Source organism: Tursiops truncatus, chromosome 15, assembly GCF_011762595.2.
Source record: "Tursiops truncatus isolate mTurTru1 chromosome 15, mTurTru1.mat.Y, whole genome shotgun sequence".
Classification (NCBI taxonomy): domain Eukaryota; kingdom Metazoa; phylum Chordata; class Mammalia; order Artiodactyla; family Delphinidae; genus Tursiops; species Tursiops truncatus.
In genome coordinates this window covers 36,338,884-36,357,707 of record NC_047048.1, presented here as the reverse complement: position 1 = coordinate 36,357,707, position 18,824 = coordinate 36,338,884, and the positions used below count along the sequence as shown (strand labels likewise).

Genomic DNA, 18,824 nt, shown 5'->3' with positions numbered 1-18,824 from the left:
TCTTTTGGGGGCGGTCTCCCTGACCCGACACCCGAAGCTCCACCCTTTTGCAGAGGCCATTGAACTTAACTGTGAGCGACGGATATATATAGCCAATCAGAGTCCGATCTGCAACATAGAGTGATTCTGAAGCCACCAATCCCGCCCCGCAACATCTGAGCCGCCGGAAGTCGTAGTTTCTGAAGAGCCTCGAGTAAGGCGGCCGCCTGGGGCCCCGAGAGCCAGGGAACTGCAAATCCCGGCGGGCACAGCGCCTGAGCGCTTCCGGCTCGAACGTCCTGTCCCTTTCCCGGCCAGCGGTAGAGGGGGCACGATGAAGCGGGAGGGTGGCGCTGCGATTCCCGAGCGGCCACGGGCGGGTGAGTGTCCTAGCGGCGTGCCGGGCCTGGGGCTCGCGCCTTGTGCCCGCGCGGTGGGGCGGAGGGCCGGCGTGTTGGTGTCTGGGGAATGGGTCGGGCCTGGGGGGCGGGGCTGAGACGCTCCGGGGTCTCCCCGGTCAGTCCGTCTGTCAGCTGGTCCGTCACTCATTCCCTTTCTCCATTCTCTCCTTTATTCATTCCTTCTTCCTGCGTTTACTGATCGCCGCCGGGTGCCCAGCACTGTGGTAGGCGCGGGGAGACTGCGGAGAGCATGATCCCAGTTCTCCTAGGCTCTTCTCGTTCAGGGTTTGTCACAACCTCGCCACTCTTGATACTTCGTGCCCATCATTCCCTGCTGTGCCTTGTAGGGTGCTGAGCAGTATCCCTGGTGTCCACCCACTGGATACCAGTAACCTCCCCCACCCCCGAGGTGACAACCAAAGATGTCTCCAGACATTTCCAAGCATACCCGCTTTGAGAACGGGTGATCTAGAGAGAGGTGCGGGATTGACAATGCACAGACACAGTCATGAGGATTTGTGATAGGTGCCATGAAAAAAAGAAGCAAGGTGTTAAGAAAGAGAGTACCAGGGGCTCCTGAATGGCTTGGGGAGGGGGCACCTACAGTGAGCATCCCGTCCTGGAAAGTTGCTGGAAGAGCTTTTTGGGCAGAGGTAGCAAGATGTGCAAAGGCCCAGGGTGAGGAAGCTCAGCGGACACCCGCGGGTACTGGCAACGTCATGAGAGGTGAATTGGTGAAGACACACCAGAGTGCAGGATGGGGATTGTATTGTGCTTACAAGGGAGGCTGTTGGAGGACTCAAGCACAGGAGAGAGGGCATCAGGTCTAAGTCTAATAAAGAGCCTCTGGTTGTGAGTGGAGGATGGACTGCTAGCTTCAGTGGGGAAGTAGGAGAGAGTGAGGAGGCTGGCTTGTGTGCAGAGGAGAGTGGGTTGGGGCCCTCCTCTCCTAGTTCTCACTGGGTCTGGCTGCCCGGGCCTGGTTGTCTTGAGCCAGGTCAGGGTGGTCAGCTGCGGATGAGTCTGGGGTCCTGCTGGATGGCACCCTGCTCTAGTGGGGAGGGGTTCCACCCTACTTTGCTGTGTCCCTTGCTTAGAGCTCTATGCTGCCCAGCCTGTCAGCACACCCTTCTCCCATCCCTCAGACCCCTCCCCCCCAACAGGCCCCCTCTCCTGGGACCTGCCCACCCCCTGGCCTTTGCCAACTATGTGGCCTCTCTCTTCCTCATTCCTTTTCTTGGGCCTCTCCCTTCCCACACCCCTTCCCCTCTCCGTCATAAATTCCCACTTTTCACTGCTCTGCGGATTCAAGTTTCTCCATGGAAACCCCAGGCCCTGTGTCTCAAGGTGCCTGCATCCTATAGCAGTACTATCTCCAGGAAGCCAGAACCTCCCTCGGGGGAAGAGCAGGGAAAAGGGCAGTCTGGCTGAAAGAGACAGGCTGGGAAGGAGCGTAAGGCCTGGCCTGCAGTGGATGTGAACCTTAGCCAGTTGGCTGGACAAAGGAATGGACAGTTTGGGAAATGGAAGAAGATGCAGTTGAAGGGCCTGAGCCACTTGGGAGGCTTCGGCAGCCCCGACACGGTGATTTGGCCGCTAGCTGGCATGGCTTGGGGAGGGGCTGGCTTACATGCAAGGTGGAGCTCCTCAGCTTGCCTGCGGCAACAGAGGAAGCAGAAGGAACAGGGCTTTGGTCAGCCTTGGTCATGACCCCTCGCTGGCTGTCTGTGCCTGGGGTGGCCTCTCAGCTTCCATTTTCAGTTTTCAAGGAGGAGCTGATGTCAGTGGAGCCTTCACTGTTAACTCACATGGCATCTCGCACAGTTCCTTCCAGACTTGGGTACATCCACTCCATTTAATAGGTGAGAAATCCGAGGACCTGGCAGGCAAGTAACTTGCCCAGAGTCGCACACCTGTTAAGTGGCAGAAGCAGAATTTGAACTCAGGTCTGAGTCTGGCACTTGTGGGTGGGCACCTAGGACTTCAGACCTCTGGCTCAGACCCATGAAGATGGACCCACCAACCCCTCTCAACAGATGCCTTCAGTGTTCGCTGTGCACTGGCTGTGGGGCAGAAGAGGTATGGATGCTCCCCAGAGGAGCGTGGAGTCAGGTGGGGCAGGCGAAGCAGGAGGTGGGCATTGGGGTGGTGCTGACGTCACTGTGCATACCTGGCCCTTGGCCGCCCTAAGCAGGAGGAGGCGGCCTGTCTGGAAGCCTTTTGGAGGGGTGAACAATCCCAAGAGCACCTAGGGAGGGCACCCGGTGGGGAAGGAGCAGCCCAGCAGACACCAGGACTGGAGGAATGTGCCAGAGGGCTGGATGGTGAGGGCTAGACAGAGGAGTGGGCTGGGCCAGACCTCTGCCCTCCACGCTCCCGGTCACCTCCAGACCCAGATCTGGCCCAGGGACTGCGTGCCCTTCCTGACTTCTACAGGGGAGCAAGAAGGAGGAAGCCCAGGAGACAGAAGCCACGCAGGGAGTGATGAGAAAACGGCCAAGGGAGCCTGGAGGTGCAGACTGGGCCCAGGCACTGCTGGCCACTTGGCTCTTGGGTGAAGGCCCAGGGCCTGTTTCCATGAGTTTAGACCCACTAATTTAGGGACATGCTTCTCAGTTCCGCCCCTGCAGTCGAAGCTAGGCTGGGCACTGAAGTGGAGGGAAGGTGTGGACAGGAAAAAGTGGCCCTGCAGCCGGACACTGAGATAGGGGGATGAATGCCACCTCTTCCCAGAACATTCTCTCCCTGCTCTGGATCTGGCCAACTCCTTCCTCCAGGAAGCCCTCTGCATGTCCCCCAGGCTGGGCCAGGTTCCCACCTCATACATGGCCATCAGATGTGGGAGATAAAGGATGGGGAGATGAGGCTGGCCCCAAGGGCACTGGGGAAGGGAAGGCATTCCCATTGCCAAGTGGGGGTTAAGGCCAGGCCACAGAGCAGGAGAGACTCCCTCCCTCTAGCACAGGGGCCCGGGGAGGCTGGAGAGGCTGGACCTGGACAGGAAAGGCCAGGAGCCTGGGTGGAGGGTGCAAGGGGGCAGAGCCCTTGGGAGGGGAGGTCACAGCAGGTGTCTAGGCAGGCAGCTTTGAAACCTCTGGGGAGTCCAGGCTGTGAATACCGAGGGAAGGATGGCAAGGTGAGGGCAAAGGTCTGGGCTGAGTGCTGGGAGGGAAGGGAGGCCGGGCAGACCTCAGATCAGGGCCTGCTGAGGGGGTTCCCAACATCACACCCTTCCTGTTTGGGATGGAAAAGGCATATGAAGGGGACTCCAGGAAACAGCCAGGGGAAGTGTGTGTGGCTTTGCTATGGCAACCGGGCCTGTGTCTATAGGATTTGGCAACCTGGCCTGGGCTTGGGCCTGGGGACCTGGGGGACCAGGGAAGGGCTTACTGGGGGGCTGTGCAGTCTGCAGGTGATGCCAGGGGCTGCACCTGGAGCTCCGGCCACAGTCCAGCCAGCTGGCCACCCACGGCTCCGTGGCAGGAAGGGCCGAGGATTCCCGAGCCACCCACGCTCCTCCCTGGGGCAGTCGGTGCCAAACGTGTGGCCTGACGACATTTATAGGGCAGTCCACCCCCTCGCTGGCTCAGCATGTGCTGTTCAGGGAACCCCACCACATCTGCTGCCTAGGGCTATCAGAGGAGCTGCCTTGAGGTGGGGCTCGGCCTCGTCTGGCCACCCCACTGCCCCCAGCTCTGGCATGGCCAGCCTAGGCCACCGCTCCACTGGCTGCCAGCCACGGGACCATGCCTAACCCACACCCACTCTGGGTACTTACTAAGGGAAAGGGGGGTCATGTCCCACAGTCCTGAGGGTGAGGCCCCAGAAGATCCCTTTGGGCTCCCTCCAGGGGACAGGCTGAGGAGGGGCCCCGATGGAGCTGGCCTGCCCTCCTGCGCAGGCTGCTCAGAGAAGGGGGCTGGTGAGGGGCTTTCCTGAAGAGGGGCTGTGGTGGAGAAGTGCAGGGGCTGGGGCATTCTGGGCAGATCGCTGGTTCCTCATTGGGTGGTGAGTGCACCGCAGACCCCAGGAGCCCCTTAGACATGGATGTGGGTGGACAAAGACCCCTGGGTCTTGACCCCTGGCTCAGGCGAGGCAGGGGACGGGCTGCTCCTGCACGGACTCTAAGCATCCGTTGGTCCCACTCTCCCATCAGCCTTATCCAAGGTGGACAGCCCCATTTCCATCAGGACCTGGGGGCTTTTCTCTTTCTGGGATAGAATCCCTGAGTCCCTCCCCTGGGCTCTGCTGAGGCACCTGGGAACAGGTGTGGGGACTTGGCAGGGAGTGGGGAAGGACTGAGGGGAAGCCCTTTCTCGCCCTCCCCAGCCCCAGGTCTCCCTAGTTGGCCCATCCCACACGGCTTTTCCCAGTTTGAGAGAGGCCAGGCTCTGGGTTGGCTGAGGATTCTTGCTCTAGTTGACAACTTCCTGCCTGCCTAAGAGCCTCAGGCTGACTGTGGGGTGGGGAAGAGGCCTCCTTCTCTGGGGGGCCAGGGCACACCCCCAGGACGGCTGGCCCAGCCTCCCTGTAGCCCCAACCAGGGGAGTGCTGCGTGTGCTGTTGTGTTTCTGGGGTTTTGGCCTCCAGAGCCAAAGGATACTGGGGAAGACTATTATTGCGAAATGCAGCCCCCAGGGACCGGCCTGAGTGCAGGCTGAGGGCATCTTGCTCAATTCTGAGATGCTCTGGATGCAATCTCTGGTTCTGGTTCCGGGTGGGCGGGGCGAGCAGGGTCTTCCCCCCACCCCCCTGTCCAGGGCTGGGGCTGCACACTGAACCCTGTGAACCGGGAAATGGTTCCCTCCCTCCTTCCCTCACTCAGCTTGGTTCACTGGCCGGTCTTGTACATCCCCTACCGGGCCTGACCGCTATTGGCTGTCTGCGGACTTTCCGGCCTGATTTGCATGTTGCCCTGCGGGCCCTGCGTGCCTTTCTGTTTACTTCACTTCAGAGTGCAGGACAGCCAGACGCCAGCTCTCCCAGGCTGCAGCAACAGGCACTTGGGCACCCGGCACCGAAGGGGGCCAGGCAGCGGGCTGGCTGAGGTCCTGGGGGAGCGCCTGCTGTGGTCCTGGCCACCCGGACCGTGGGTGCCGCTTGCTGGAGCCAGCAGCTGGCTTCTTGGCCCTGGGAGCTTGCACTGGAAGGAGCAGATGGATTGTAAAATCCAGGTCAGTGTCAGCCAGTGGCCTCCCTGTGACACCCCCCACTTCCGCCCCCGTGGTGCTAAGGCTGGAGCCAACCCTGGGTTTCCCCAAAGGATGGAGCTTTTCATGCTGATGTGAGGAATCTTGGAGCTCCTACTCTCCACTGTCTGGGCCTCACTGCAGCTAGAGTGTCCTTACCCCAAGCAGGGTGGCCTCCAAGACTTCCTGCTTAGCATGCAAACTCGCAGCGGGGCTGGAGGTGGGCTTCGGGACAAGCCCCTTTCACCCCTCTGCCTGAGGGCCTGGCGCTGCCCACTCTCAGGAGCCCCCGTCTCTCCCCTGAGAGGACAAGCCACCAGAGAGCCTGGGCTGGGGCAGGCAGCCAAGCCCCTCGAGTCACACCAGGGAGAGTGGTGGGCAGGACAGGGGGGCTTTGGCCAAGCTCTCAGGACCCCCTATATAGCCAGACCCACAGGGGCTCAGAGCCCTGCGGCGGAGGTGCCTCATGGCAGTGCCAATTGCAGGGGCCAAGAGCCACCCTGTCAATGCCTGAGTCTCAAAGTTTGGGGGGGTGGCGTGCAGGTGGCATTTGAAGGGGTGGGCAGCTTGGGAGCACAGTGCAGAGGGCCGGGTATGCTTGAGAGCCCACCCCCTCCCTGCAGACCTGCAGGCCGGGTTGGGGGACCATTGGGTGGGCCCCAGGTCACACTGCTTGGCCGTGGGGGGGTGGGGCGTGGACATCGCTACATGGTCCAGGTCAGGAGGACCTGGTGTGGAAGGTGCCAGAACCAGCTGGACTGTACAGTTGCTCTCTGCTGGACTCACAGTAGGGGGCAGAGAGCATCTCCCGCCTTCTCCCACAGTGTGGGGGGCTTAGCAGCCCTTCCCCCCTGGAGCCTCACAGTCCTGCAGGACTCCAGACCACAGAGTGGGCCCCTGCCTGCCACGCGGCCCCAGGAGCAAGATGAGCCTGACCTCCTAGAGCAGTTCCTGATGCTGGTCTGATGGCTGGGCCGGGCACCAGGCAATGAGCCCACAGTCCCGGGGATGCTGCTGGGGGTCTCCTGAGGTGGAGAGCTCAAGTGGGCCTGTTGACAGCAGTCCTGAGCGTCTGGCCTTCCTCCCCGTGGGGAGCTTGGCTTCAAGCCGGCGGTCTCGTGGCTCTCAACACAGCCGACTGCTGCAGGGGGAGGCTGTGCTCCTGGCTACAGACTGTTGAGGGTCCTGACATGGGGAAGACCGCTCCCAGGGGGTGCCTGCTGATAGGGCCACCACAGGGTGGGCACTGTCTCGGGAATGGAGCAGCTCTCCCTGGGGTCCCGTCCTAGTGTGAGCTGCTGACTGGGTCTCCTTTTCTTTCTAATCTCTTCCTACTCTGGGTACACCTGGGCCTGGCCAGCTCTCTCAGGGCCCATCTAGCCCCTCTCTTCTTGGATGGGAGTCACCAGAGACCTGGGATGATTCCCACTGTGCCTTCTCCCTGCCACCCCAGCCCTTGAGACTGGGTCACACTGGGGCACCCTTTGTTCCTGGAGTGGGTGACCTGTACAAGGTCAAGAGTCGGAGTTCTTCGCTCCTCCCCCACCCGAAGGGGCTTTCTGCGTGTGATGAGGCTGGTGAGGGGCTGGGCTCCAAGTACGTCACCCACAGGTTCTCTGCGGGCACAGCCAGCATCCCCGACATCCTGCAGACCAGGTGGCTTCGGCCTGACCACACCTGCCCTGGCAGGAAACAGGCCTGTGGCTTTGTCCTGCTGTGTATACCCAGCCTTGGCCCCAGGGACATTCAGACCTCGGACCCAGAGGAGCAGACAGAGCAGGGGTGAGGGGCTCTCCAGCTCTGGGGTGGAGCTGGTGGGCTTTTCCAAAGGGTTAAGCCTTAAAGCAAGGTAGAACTGAGTGTCAGCTGCCTGCTTGAACCCAGGGTCTCCTCCTTTTCTCTGGCCTGTGCACACCTGGGACGGGAGGGAGGGGAAGGGACTTTGCCCGCATGGACCTGCCCTTGTTGGGATTGGTGGTGGAGAGAGACTGAAGCGTGCCTTGTGGTGGACTGGCCAGAGGGGGCCTGCCTGTGTGGAGCGGCCCCACCAACCGACAGGGGCTTGGCCACCATCTCCAAAGCCCTTCATTTGTGCTCCACCCATAGGGGATGCTGCCCGAGGACCTTAGATGCCTCTCTAGAGCATGAGCTCGGGCAAGAGCGCCCGCTACAACCGCTTCTCCGGGGGGCCTAGCAACCTTCCTACCCCAGACGCCGCCACCGGGGTAAGGGGGACACCCTCGGGGAATGGTCTGCCTCTGTGCACACCCCACATACCCAGGGCCCCAGAAGAGCTACCAGAGCAGTCCTCTCCCTACCTGGAGGTCCCTCGGGTGGGCCATGCCGTGTGTGTGGTTGGCATGTCTGAGTATATGCACGCATGTGGACTCGTTAGTGAGAAAGCATGTCAGCTCATGTCCACGTGTGTGTCCACATCCTCGCTGGGGTCAAGGCCAAGTCTCCTCTGTTCTCTCTCCAGACCAGAATGGAAACGACCTTCGGGCCCGCCTTTTCGGCTGTCACCACCATCACAAAAGGTGAGCCTGTGAGCCCAGGCCAACCTGGGCTGGGCAGGAGTCCCCCATCCTGCTCCCTCCTGTTCCACTGCCACATCCTCCTCCCACAACCCCACATCCTCCTGCACCTGCCTCCCGGGGCCTCGCCTGCCACCTCTCTGGGGTGGGCCGCCCGACTTCTCCGGCACCACTTTGCACACCTGTCCTTTATCAAGCGACCCCTGACTCGTCCCACACAGGCTTCTAGCAGGCCCTGAAAGGTCAGGACTGGGGACCAGGCTGGGCATGGGGAGGTGATAAGAAGTACTCACGGGGTCCTTTCCCGAGTCTGGTCCCATGGTTGAGCCCTCAGCACTGTGTGTTCTGGGAGGTGGTGAGGAACTAGACCACGAGGGCACAGCCTCCTTCCCGAAGACATGAGGGCATGGGGCCCCTCCTGTCAGGACCGGTGCTTCTGGGGAGCAGTGTGTGTTCTTTTGCCTTTTCAGGACTGCCCTTCGTAGGAGAACACCAGCTGCTAATTAGTTTTTTAATTGCTTTTCCACGGTATCTTCTGGATACACTTTTCAGTGGGGTCACCAGGCCGCCATGGACATCGCTCACACAGGCTCCTTTTTACCACTGGGTGACCCCCTCAGGGGCTGTGAAAGAGCCCTCCTTTATTCTTAGATGTTCTTTTCTGAGGAAAAAACAAATATACATACCCCTTAATCGCATCACCCGAGTAATTGTTCTTTAATTTCTTATCCAGCTTTAGAAACCATGTAGCACCCTGTCGTGGCAGTCGAAAGCTCCTGGGCAGAGAGTAACGGGGGCCTGTCTCGCCCGTGGCCAACCCAGCGACTCCCTCAGTATCAGGGATGGTCAGAGCCAGTGACCAGGCACGAACAGTTGCCTCGCCCAGCCCCTCTCATTACAGACAGAGAAACTGAGGCCCAGTCACAGGGCAGCCATTTGAAGCCTGGATCATGAACCAGGCCTTTGGGGCTGGTTGTTGTGACATCTGGCCCTGGCTGGGGCCTGAGACCAGTGTTGGCCACTGTAGGCCTCTGGCTGCTGCCTTCAGGGCCTGTGAGGCTGGCTCCTATTCCCACGTGGACCCCTGACCAGTGCCTTCTCTGGGCAGCTGGGGTGACGTGCAGGAGGAGGAGGACCATGCCTTCAGCAGCCTTCCCTGTAGGAGGCCAAGAGGGCCTGTGGCCGGTTCCTGATTCTGGCCGCACCAGGGGAAGAGGTGGGCGGAGAGGGGACCTAGACCACCAGGCTGCCATCCTGGCCCCACCACGTACCAGCTGAGGGGCCTCGGACCTCTCTGCCTGTGGGTGGCAGGGCTGGGGCTGGGAGCTTCTGGACTCAGCTCTGGGACTGTCCAGGGCAGGCTGAGCCCTGCAGGTGAGCTGCAGGCACTGGTTAGACCTGGGGAGGCAACCACAACCCCCAGCCCAGCCTCCGCCCCTGCCTGGCCCATCTGCGAAGGAGCCCACTGCCTGCCACGGTGGTCAGGCCTCCCCGCACGGCCCCGCTCGCGGCATCTCAGCCCTGTTTTCTTCGCAGCTGATGGGACCAGCACATACAAACAGCACCGCAGGACGCCCTCTTCCTCCAGCTCCCTCGCCTACTCCCCACGGGACGAGGAGGACAGCATGGTAGGTCTGCACCTCGCTCCCCCCTCCCCACCCCTCCAGAGCCTGCCTCCCACCATGCCCTCCCTCCAGGCGCCCAGGGCCCAGGAGGAGCTGAAGGTGGAGCCTCAGCCGCGAGCTCAGGTCTGAGGGTGAAGCGAGCTGGTGTCAGAGGCCCAGCATGTGCGACACCCTGAGGCCTGAGCACCCATGGCTGGGTTTCCAGAGAGAGGCGCTGGTGAAGGTGGCTGAGCCAGAGGGTGTGGCGCCTGCAGGCTGAGAGGAGGCAAGTTTGGCTCTATCTTGTGGGAGTGGGAGCCACAGAAGGTTCATTCGGGAGGGTAACTAGATCAGATCCCCTTTTAAAAAATATTTATTTATTTATTTTGGCTGCATTGGGTCTTCGTTGCTGCACATGGGCTTTAGTTGCAGCAAGGGGGGGCTACTCTTCTTTGCAGTGCGCAGGCTTCTCATTGCGGTGGCTTCTCTTGTTGCGGAGCACGGGCTCTAGGGCGTGCAGGCTTCAGTAGTTGTGGCTCACAGGCTCTAGAGTACAGGCTCAGTAGTTGTGGCGCACAGGCTTAGTTGCTCCACGGCATGTGGGATCTTCCTGGACCAGGGCTCGAACCTGCGTCCCCTGCATTGGCAGGCAGATTCTTAACCACTGCACCACCAGGGAAAAAACCCCATTTTTAAAGCTTCATCTGTTGTTGAGCAGAGGATGAATGGGTAGGTTGCCGGGTAGAGGCAGAGGCCCCGAGTTTGGGGTTCCTGACGAGGGAGACGGGGTTCAGCAGGTGGGGAAAGATGGATAGGCCCAGGCTGGGGTCAGTGAGGAAGGGCTTTGGGTCAGAGTTGGAGCTGGCTGTCAGTACCCAGGCCGTGTGGCCAGGGTCACAGTGGCCATTCCCTGTTTGTCGGTCCTCGCCCGGCTCTGGGACTGCTGCGGGAAGCGAAGGCTGGCCTGGCTGGTGGGGGTGGGATGCGAGCAACCTCCCACTGCCACTCACCTCTCCTGTGCCTGCTTTCTGCTTTCCCTCAGAGCCCCCGACAGACCCCGGTCAGTGCTCCAGCCCTTCTAGCCTCCCAGCACCGAAGGCTTCTCCTCATGCTGGGCAGCCAGGCCTTTGTTTCCTATTTAATAGAGAGAAAAAAAGTATTTTTAATTATTCAAACAAACACGTTTGTGTGCCCAGCACTGCACTAGGCCCTCCCTAAACACGAGCTCCCCCTTCCCTTGGGCTCTGCCTGCCTCGGTCTCCGGGACCTGTGACCTGCCCATGGAGTGAGGCTGGGAACAGAAGGCTCGCCTGCCCAGCTGGGCCTTGAAGGAAGTGAATTCCCCGTGCCTGTGGTTTCTGGAATCCTTGGGTTTTGGTGGCTCTAAGGAGGTAGGCGTGTGCTGTGAGGGCCCTGAGCCGTGGCCACCTGGGCACCATCTCTGTTGGATGTTCGGCCCCCACAGGCTGCCCCCTCTGCTTGCCCTGGGGAGCCAGGCCTTCCCCCAGGCTCTGTACCTTAGGGCCAGCTACCCTGCCCCCAGCCCAGGCCTGGCAGCCACAGCCTCTTCACTCAGGAGGAGTGGGAGCCCAGCAAGGGGCAGGCGGGCAGGGGGGCAGGGGGCTAGGGGGGCAGGGGAGAACAGAGCCAGGCCAGGCCCCGTATGCTTAGTCCAGCTCCTGTCTGGACCTACTCTCACCCTCTGGTTTCCATCGCTGCCCTGGGGATAACTTGACTCACTTCTTCTGATTTCCCCTCTTGTTCCTCATGTGGCATTTCCATGCAAAAATGCCACTTGAGATGCTGTCACGGGAGGTGGGTGCTGCCCTGGTGAGGGAGGTCCCTGTCTGCGGGCATGCTGGGGACACTGATCTCTGCTGCACCCGCTCGGGGAAGCCGGCCCCTGGAACTGCCCGGCCAGCCTCCCTCTGCCCGCTGTGGGTCCCACACCCCGGGCTGGCGGGGAGGGGATCATTCCAACAGTCCCCACACCCACAGAGGCTCAGACAGAGGCAGCCAGGTCCCAGAGTGGCTGGGACCTAGAGGGGGCAGGTGGGCTGGGCGTGGAGGCAGGAGGTTTATGGCTCATGAATGAAGCTTCGGGGCAGGAGGGGAAGAGCGTGGGGAGCGATTGCTCTTGGAGTATCTCTTCTGGAGGGTTCCAGGCCCAGAGGGGAGGAAGGGACAGTACCCCTTGCCCTGGCACTCCCCCAGATCCGTGTTTCTGGTGGCTCAGACAGAGACGAGCACCCGTGGCCCCCCCTCCTGCTCTCAGAAGCTTGGTTGGGGTTTGGTGGGGGTGTCCCCACCTCCCCTCAGGGAGCCTCACTGGCCTGGGCTAGTGTCCCCGGCCAGGACGGCCAGGCGGGTGGCTGAGCCCAGCGGGCACCTGGAGCCCTGCAGCTTCCCGCGGCCAGCCTTCCACCCCCTTCCCTCCAGCAGTCTGGGGGCCGTGGCCACCCCTGCCCCGGGATTGGCTGGTGGAGGTGTCCCCTCTGCGGCCTACATTCCCTCACGGGAAGCAGGAAGCAGGCCGAGCGTGTCCTCGTAGAATTGAATAGCCGGAAGTCTCTCCATTTACACAAAGAAAGTTGGCAGATGTAAGCAGGCGTCCCAACCACAGGGCCGGGACTGCCAGGCAGGCGGGGCCTGGGTGTCACACCGGCTCCCCGCGCACAGCCGGGCTGTGGGCTAAGTGGGCGCCCACTGGGACGGGGGTCCGAGCCCGGCCCTCCTGCCAGCTGACGGCCTCCTGTCTGCCCGCAGCCCCCCATCAGCACCCCACGCCGCTCTGACTCGGCCATCTCCGTCCGCTCCCTGCACTCAGAGTCCAGCATGTCCCTGCGCTCCACATTCTCGCTGCCCGAGGAGGAGGAGGAGCCGGTAGGTGTGGCCGGGCAGGCTCGGTGCAGACTCCAAGGGACCCTCCCCGTCCTGGGGCGGTGGGGGCACCTTCCCCTCAGGCCCTGATCGGGGCCCCTGATCCGCACGGGTCCACGTCAGGGACTCGGGGGGCTGGGCTGGGTCCCCCAAGCACCTTCTTCTCACTCCCCACCCTAGGGGCTGCCCAGGCATCAGCTTTGGGAATGAAAGGCGGGTTCCACGTGGGGCCCTTTCTAGTCTCTGTCCCAGGGAGAGGGTAGGTGTCATGGGGTGAGGGCATGGCTGGAGGGGTCCTTCCTGCTCAGGTCTGCTGGAGCTCAGGCCCAGCTGTAGGCTTCAGCGGACTCCTCCTCTCAGGACACATCCTGGCAGAGGTGCTTCCACCCCAAGAGGGCAGCCCAGGCCCGCAGAGGAAGGGGCTGGGGCCCTGGGTGCCCGCACTCATGTCAGCAGTCCCAGGCCCCACCCTCACCCAGCCCTGCCTGTTCTAGGAGCCGCTGGTGTTTGCCGAGCAGCCCTCGGTGAAGCTCTGCTGCCAGCTCTGCTGCAGTGTGTTCAAGGACCCTGTGATCACCACGTGTGGGGTGAGGCTGCCCCTCCCCGACCTGTGCACCACCGTGAGGCCCCTTTCATGGGGAGCCTTGGCCTCGCTCACAGGCCTGGTCTGGCCGCCCAGCAGGTGCCCTTTGCAGTGGGCACGGGGTGGGGGCAGCTCTGCGGCCACACCCCAATCCGCCCATTGTCTCCACAGCACACCTTCTGTCGAAGATGCGCCTTGAAGTCAGGTAGGGCCCTCTCAGCCTAGGCTCGGCCAACTTTATTCCCCAGCGGTGGGAGGTCCCTCCGGGGACGTCCGGCCTGGGTCCAGCACTGATGGAGACCCTGGCTGCACAGCCACTTCTCCCTAGTCCTCCTGCGGCAGTGGTTCCTGGGTGACTGCTCAGGCCAGGCTCGGGCCAGGCTCAAGACCTTGACGAGCACGGCAGCTCAGAGCCCGAGCACGGCAGCTCAGAGCCCGCCCCACGGCGGGTGTGGGTGGGCCTTCTGGGCACAGTGCCCACCCTCTCGGATGCTGCCCCTGCTGTCAAGGCTGCCGGCCTCACCGTCTCAGGCCTTAGCAGCTGGCCCAGGACTGGCCCTCTCTGTGCTCTGTCCTCAGCTCTCTTGGCCCTGCCCCAGACTCTCGGGTCAACTGAGAGGCCTCTGCCACCACCTGCTCACCCAGTGGTCATTCTTGGTGGCCCAGCCGTGCACCCTTTCCTGTTACGGGCGCCCCAGCGGGGAAGGTAGATGGGTGGATTAGGCCCCTGACAGAGGCTCAGCCCACCCAGCTGGGGGAGCATGTTCCAGGCCTGCCGCCCACCAGGGAATGGTCTCCCCCAGAGCAGCCTGGCCACAGTGCCCAGGGCAGGGCTGCCAGGGGAGATGGTGGCTGGGTGGGCTGTGGGGTCAGCATGCCCTCCCCCCCAGAGAAGTGTCCCGTGGACAATGCCAAGCTGACGGTGGTGGTGAACAACATCGCAGTGGCTGAGCAGATTGGCGAGCTCTTCATCCACTGCAGGCACGGTTGTCGGGCAGTGGGGGGCGGGAAGCCCACTGTCTTTGAGGTGGACCCCCGAGGGTGTCCCTTCACCATCAAGCTCAGCGCCCGGAAGTAAGTGCCCCCCTCCATCCCCAGTCCCCACCCCCCAGGGGTACTGAGAACCAGTGCCCCTGGGGACTCAGCCCCCCCACCACGTCCCACCTCCTCCAGGGACCACGAGGGCAGCTGTGACTACAGGCCTGTGCGGTGCCCCAACAACCCCAGCTGCCCGCCCCTTCTCAAGATGAACTTGGAGGCACATCTCAAGGAGTGCGAGCACATCAAGTGTCCCCACTCCAAGTACGGGTGAGTGGGCGGGGGTGGGCGCACGGGGCTGCCCCGGGGTGGGGGTGGGCGGACCTGAGGGGGCGAGTGGGCCTGCGCTGGCATTCACGGTCCCTCCTTCAGCAAACCTTGGTTGAGATCCACTTGTCTGCCAGGCTCTGGGGAGACGACCTTAGCGGGAACCACACCATCGTCTATGTAATTACAAACTGAGGTACAGGTGCTGAGGAGACCTGCGCACCATGGGAACACGGGGGACGGAGCGGTCAGGGAGCTGCGGGTGGTTGGGGAAGGCACGAGCTGAGAATGAATGCATGCGTGGGCACGAGCCAGGCAAAGACCTGGGTGAGGGCTTCCGGCAGCAGAGGGGAGGTGGGGGTGGGAGAAGAGGCAGCAGCTGGCTCTTTAGGGCAGAAGCTGGTGAGGTGGTGGAGGAGCCCTTGAAGAGCTCTGAGCAGGAGTGAAGTGACTGGATTGCTGGGTAGAAGCAGGGTGGGTAGGTGGGTTGGTGGGCATGCAGGTATGCAGAGGATGGTGGCCCATTGGGGCTGCAGTGGGCACACAAGTGGGATTTGAGAGAGATTCTTGGGGTTGGGGAGGCAAAGGGAAGGGCCCAACTGGGCGGGCAGTTGAACAGGTGGGCAGGGCAGCTGTCCTGTCTCTCCAGGTGCACGTTCATTGGAAACCAGGACACGTATGAGACGCACTTGGAGACCTGCCGCTTCGAGGGCCTGAAGGAGTTCCTTCAGCAGACGGATGACCGCTTCCACGAGATGCACGTGGCACTGGCCCAGAAGGACCAGGAGATCGCCTTCCTGCGCTCCATGTTGGGCAAGCTCTCAGAGAAGATCGACCAGCTGGAGAAGAGCCTGGAACTCAAGTTCGGTGAGAGCCTGGCCCAGAGGTGGCAGGGGTGCAGCCCCTCCTCCTGGTCCCTGACACCCTTCTTCTGGTCCCTGCTACACAGATGTCCTGGATGAAAACCAGAGCAAGCTCAGCGAGGACCTCATGGAGTTCCGGAGGGACGCGTCCATGTTGAATGTGAGCGGGCAGGGGCCTGATGCAGGGAGGTGGGGTGGGGTGGGGGACACAGGACCATCTCTCAGCTTGGGTCCCAGCAGGAGGCTTGTTCCCACTTATGATTAGGTGTCTGTGCTGGGAGGGCTGTTGCTGCATCTGCCCTGCCCTGGCAGAGCTCAGGCCTGGGGCCATGGAGGGCTGTGGAGCCCCGCCCACCCCACCCTCTGCTCTACTCTTGGCCTCGCAGGACGAGCTGTCCCACATCAATGCACGGCTGAACATGGGCATCCTAGGATGTGAGTATGGGCCCACTGCCGCTCCCGCCGCCATCCCCGAAGCCCCCTCCAGTTCCCCCATCACCAGTTCCCCCATCTCTCTGCAGCCTACGACCCACAGCAGATCTTCAAGTGCAAAGGAACTTTTGTGGGTCACCAGGGCCCTGTCTGGTGTCTCTGCGTCTACTCAATGGGGGACCTGCTCTTCAGCGGCTCCTCTGACAAGACCATCAAGGTGGGTAGGGTCCTGCCTAGGGGCTTGGCAGCCTGGCGGGGCAGGGGTGGGCATTGCACACCAGCCTCTGCCGGCTCCAGGCCTGCTCATGGATGGGGCTTTCTCCCCTCCCCCCATGCTCACGTCATTCCTGCCATGGTGCCCCCTGCCACTGGGCTGACCCTGCTGGGACCTGCCCTGATCCTGGTCTCTGCAGGTGTGGGACACGTGTACCACCTACAAGTGCCAGAAGACGCTGGAGGGCCATGATGGCATTGTGCTGGCACTCTGCATCCAGGGGTGAGTGCAGGCACACGTGTGTCCACAGACCACGGGGCCCATGTGGAGCCAGGGATGGGAGGTCCTGTGGGCTGTAAGCTTGAGTCCGTGGCTGCACGTGTCCTAGAGTGGCTCTTGTCTGCTCCTCCTGGGAGACGCCCTCGACCCTGAGCAGGGCTGAATCATGGGTGGCAGCATGTGGGCCTTCCACCTCTGAAGCCGTACATTCACAGAGCAGAGCCTTGGCCCTGGAGAGCCTCAGGCAGCCAGAGGACAGAGGTGGGACCAGAGAATGGAGGCAGGGCCTCAGCTACTGCTGGCCGACAGCCAGAGCCCGGGGCGCAGCACCACAGAGAAGCCTGCCTGGCCACCCCCTCACCCCTAGGGTGCCCCTTCTAGACCTTCCCTCCTGTCTTGTGTCATGAGGCTTCTTGTGGGCGTGAGTGTGTGAGTGTGTGTGTATGAGAGAGAGATGCTGGCTCACAGGAAGCAACAGCTTGACTGCCAACAACACTAACAGGGGTAATTACCTCCCAGCTCAGCTGTCAGATGCTTGCCAGGCAGGCACGGGGCTGGGCCTCCACTTCCAAGGTCCCCTCGCTAAGGCAGGAAAACCAAGGCTGGGCTCAGCAGTGATCCTGGCAATGGCCCAGGCTGCTGGTTCCCAGTGGCCAGTGCTCCCCCAGCCTGGCCAGGGCATTGTCAGCGAGGGTACTGGCTTCTCGCACCCTGACACCTTGGCTTTGCTTCCCCAGGTGCAAGCTCTACAGCGGCTCAGCCGACTGCACCATCATCGTGAGTGGGGCCGGCGGGCGGGCCGGGACCCCCAGGCTCACTGTGCCATTGGGGCCTGGGCTCGGCCAGGGCCTAAGGCTTCCCGTCCTCCCTCCCGCCAGGTTTGGGACATCCAGAACCTGCAGAAGGTGAACACGATCCGGGCCCACGACAACCCGGTGTGCACGCTGGTCTCCTCACACAACATGCTCTTCAGCGGCTCCCTGAAGGCCATCAAGGTCAGGCAAGGTGGTGTACGTGTGTGCGGGGCGGCAGGGTGCCGGTGCCTGCCCCCCAGGCCTGTGCTCACAGCCACTCCCACAGGTGTGGGACATTGTGGGCACCGAGCTGAAGCTGAAGAAGGAGCTCACCGGCCTCAACCACTGGGTGCGGGCCCTGGTGGCTGCCCAGAGCTACCTGTACAGCGGCTCCTACCAGACAATCAAGGTGCGCCCTCCCTGTGCCGGCTCCATCTGCCCTGCCCCCACGCTGCCAGCGTGGGGAGACCCTCACATGCACCCTGGGTGGTGGGCTGCTGAGAGGCCCAGGGGATGAGGCGCCTGGCCTGGGACCAAGTGGCCCGCACTTGCCCATAGATCTGGGACATCCGGACCCTCGACTGCATCCACGTCCTGCAGACATCTGGCGGCAGCGTCTACTCTATTGCCGTGACGAATCACCACATTGTCTGTGGCACCTACGAGAACCTCATCCATGTAAGAGTGGATGCCAAAGGGCAGGGTCTGACTCTGGGCCCCTGTCTTCCCCGTCTGTGTCTCTGACCTGCCTGTGCCACCCCCTCAGGTGTGGGACATTGAGTCTAAGGAGCAAGTGCGGACCCTGACAGGACACGTTGGCACTGTGTATGCCCTGGCGGTCATCTCGACGCCAGACCAGACCAAAGTCTTCAGCGCATCCTACGACCGGTCTCTCAGGGTGCGAGCTGGCCTACCGACAGTGGGAGGCTCAGGGCGGGTGCCAGGCCTGGGCAGTCCTCATGTCCCATGTGCCCCCAGGTCTGGAGTATGGACAACATGATCTGCACGCAGACTCTGCTGCGTCACCAGGGCAGTGTGACTGCGCTGGCAGTGTCCCGGGGCCGGCTCTTCTCGGGAGCCGTGGACAGCACCGTGAAGGTCAGTGCCTTGGCTCAGGCCATCCAAAGGGGCTGCATGGGGGGAGCGGGGGTGGGGGAGTTGGGATCTAGCAGCCCTGGGCAGGGGGCAGTGAAGGCAGGTATGGACGGCAGCTGGCTCTGGGACTGGATGGCCAAAGGGGCACCTGAAACAGAGCCTTTCCCCTGCAGGTGTGGACTTGCTAACAGAATCCAGGCCAGGTCTTGGCTTCCTCTGGGCCTGACCTAGGCCTGTCCAAGTCTGGCGAGCCACATGACTGGTCTTGGGGTCTCTGCCTACCCCATGGGAACAGGCAGGCAGACTCAGCCAGGCAGACAATGCCCTCCCTGCCCTGCGCCCAGTGAGCCTCTCTCTGCTTGGCCTTGTCATCGTCACTGCCAGGACAGTGCCCAGACCGTCTGGGTGCCAGGTACGACGCTCACCAGGCCCACCCTCCATCCCCACTCCAGATGGACTGTGGGCCTTTTTACTCACCTTTTCTACTGTTTTTAGACTGTGTATAAATTTGATTACTTCCTGATTGAAATAAAAGCTGCACAGACTGTGGCTTTGAATGGGGATGGTCCTCAGGGGGAGGAAGAGGCCACCTGAGGACACTGGGGAGCACAGGCACCAGCAGCCAGTGTGAGAGAAGCTGGGGTGGGAAGCTGGGCAGGGACCACAGGAGGC

General features: G+C 62.1%; 1 protein-coding gene across 5 annotated transcripts; it reads left to right on the top strand.

The window, feature by feature from the left end:
• Window positions 1-235: 235 nt before the first annotated feature.
• TRAF7 (TNF receptor associated factor 7) lies at window positions 236-18,701 on the top strand. Of its 5 annotated transcripts, XM_073792427.1 has the most exons (22): window positions 299-359; window positions 2,417-2,459; window positions 5,335-5,554; window positions 8,049-8,106; window positions 9,640-9,731; window positions 12,474-12,590; window positions 13,082-13,174; window positions 13,342-13,375; window positions 14,061-14,244; window positions 14,344-14,478; window positions 15,125-15,342; window positions 15,425-15,498; window positions 15,725-15,773; window positions 15,860-15,987; window positions 16,184-16,266; window positions 17,001-17,040; window positions 17,142-17,258; window positions 17,344-17,466; window positions 17,616-17,735; window positions 17,824-17,955; window positions 18,036-18,155; window positions 18,326-18,701. In XM_073792427.1, exons 1-22 carry the CDS (start codon window positions 314-316, stop codon window positions 18,338-18,340), a joined length of 2,241 nt encoding a protein of 746 aa, XP_073648528.1. In that variant the 5' UTR covers window positions 299-313; the 3' UTR covers window positions 18,341-18,701. The 5 variants fall into 5 exon arrangements, with proteins under 5 accessions (XP_033695162.1, XP_033695166.1, XP_073648528.1 ...); XM_033839271.2 differs by lacking the exons at window positions 2,417-2,459; window positions 5,335-5,554 and adding an exon at window positions 7,676-7,794 and having other exon boundaries at window positions 236-359; XM_033839272.2 differs by lacking the exons at window positions 299-359; window positions 5,335-5,554 and adding an exon at window positions 7,676-7,794 and having other exon boundaries at window positions 488-2,459.
• The last annotated feature ends 123 nt before the right edge of the window (window positions 18,702-18,824 follow it).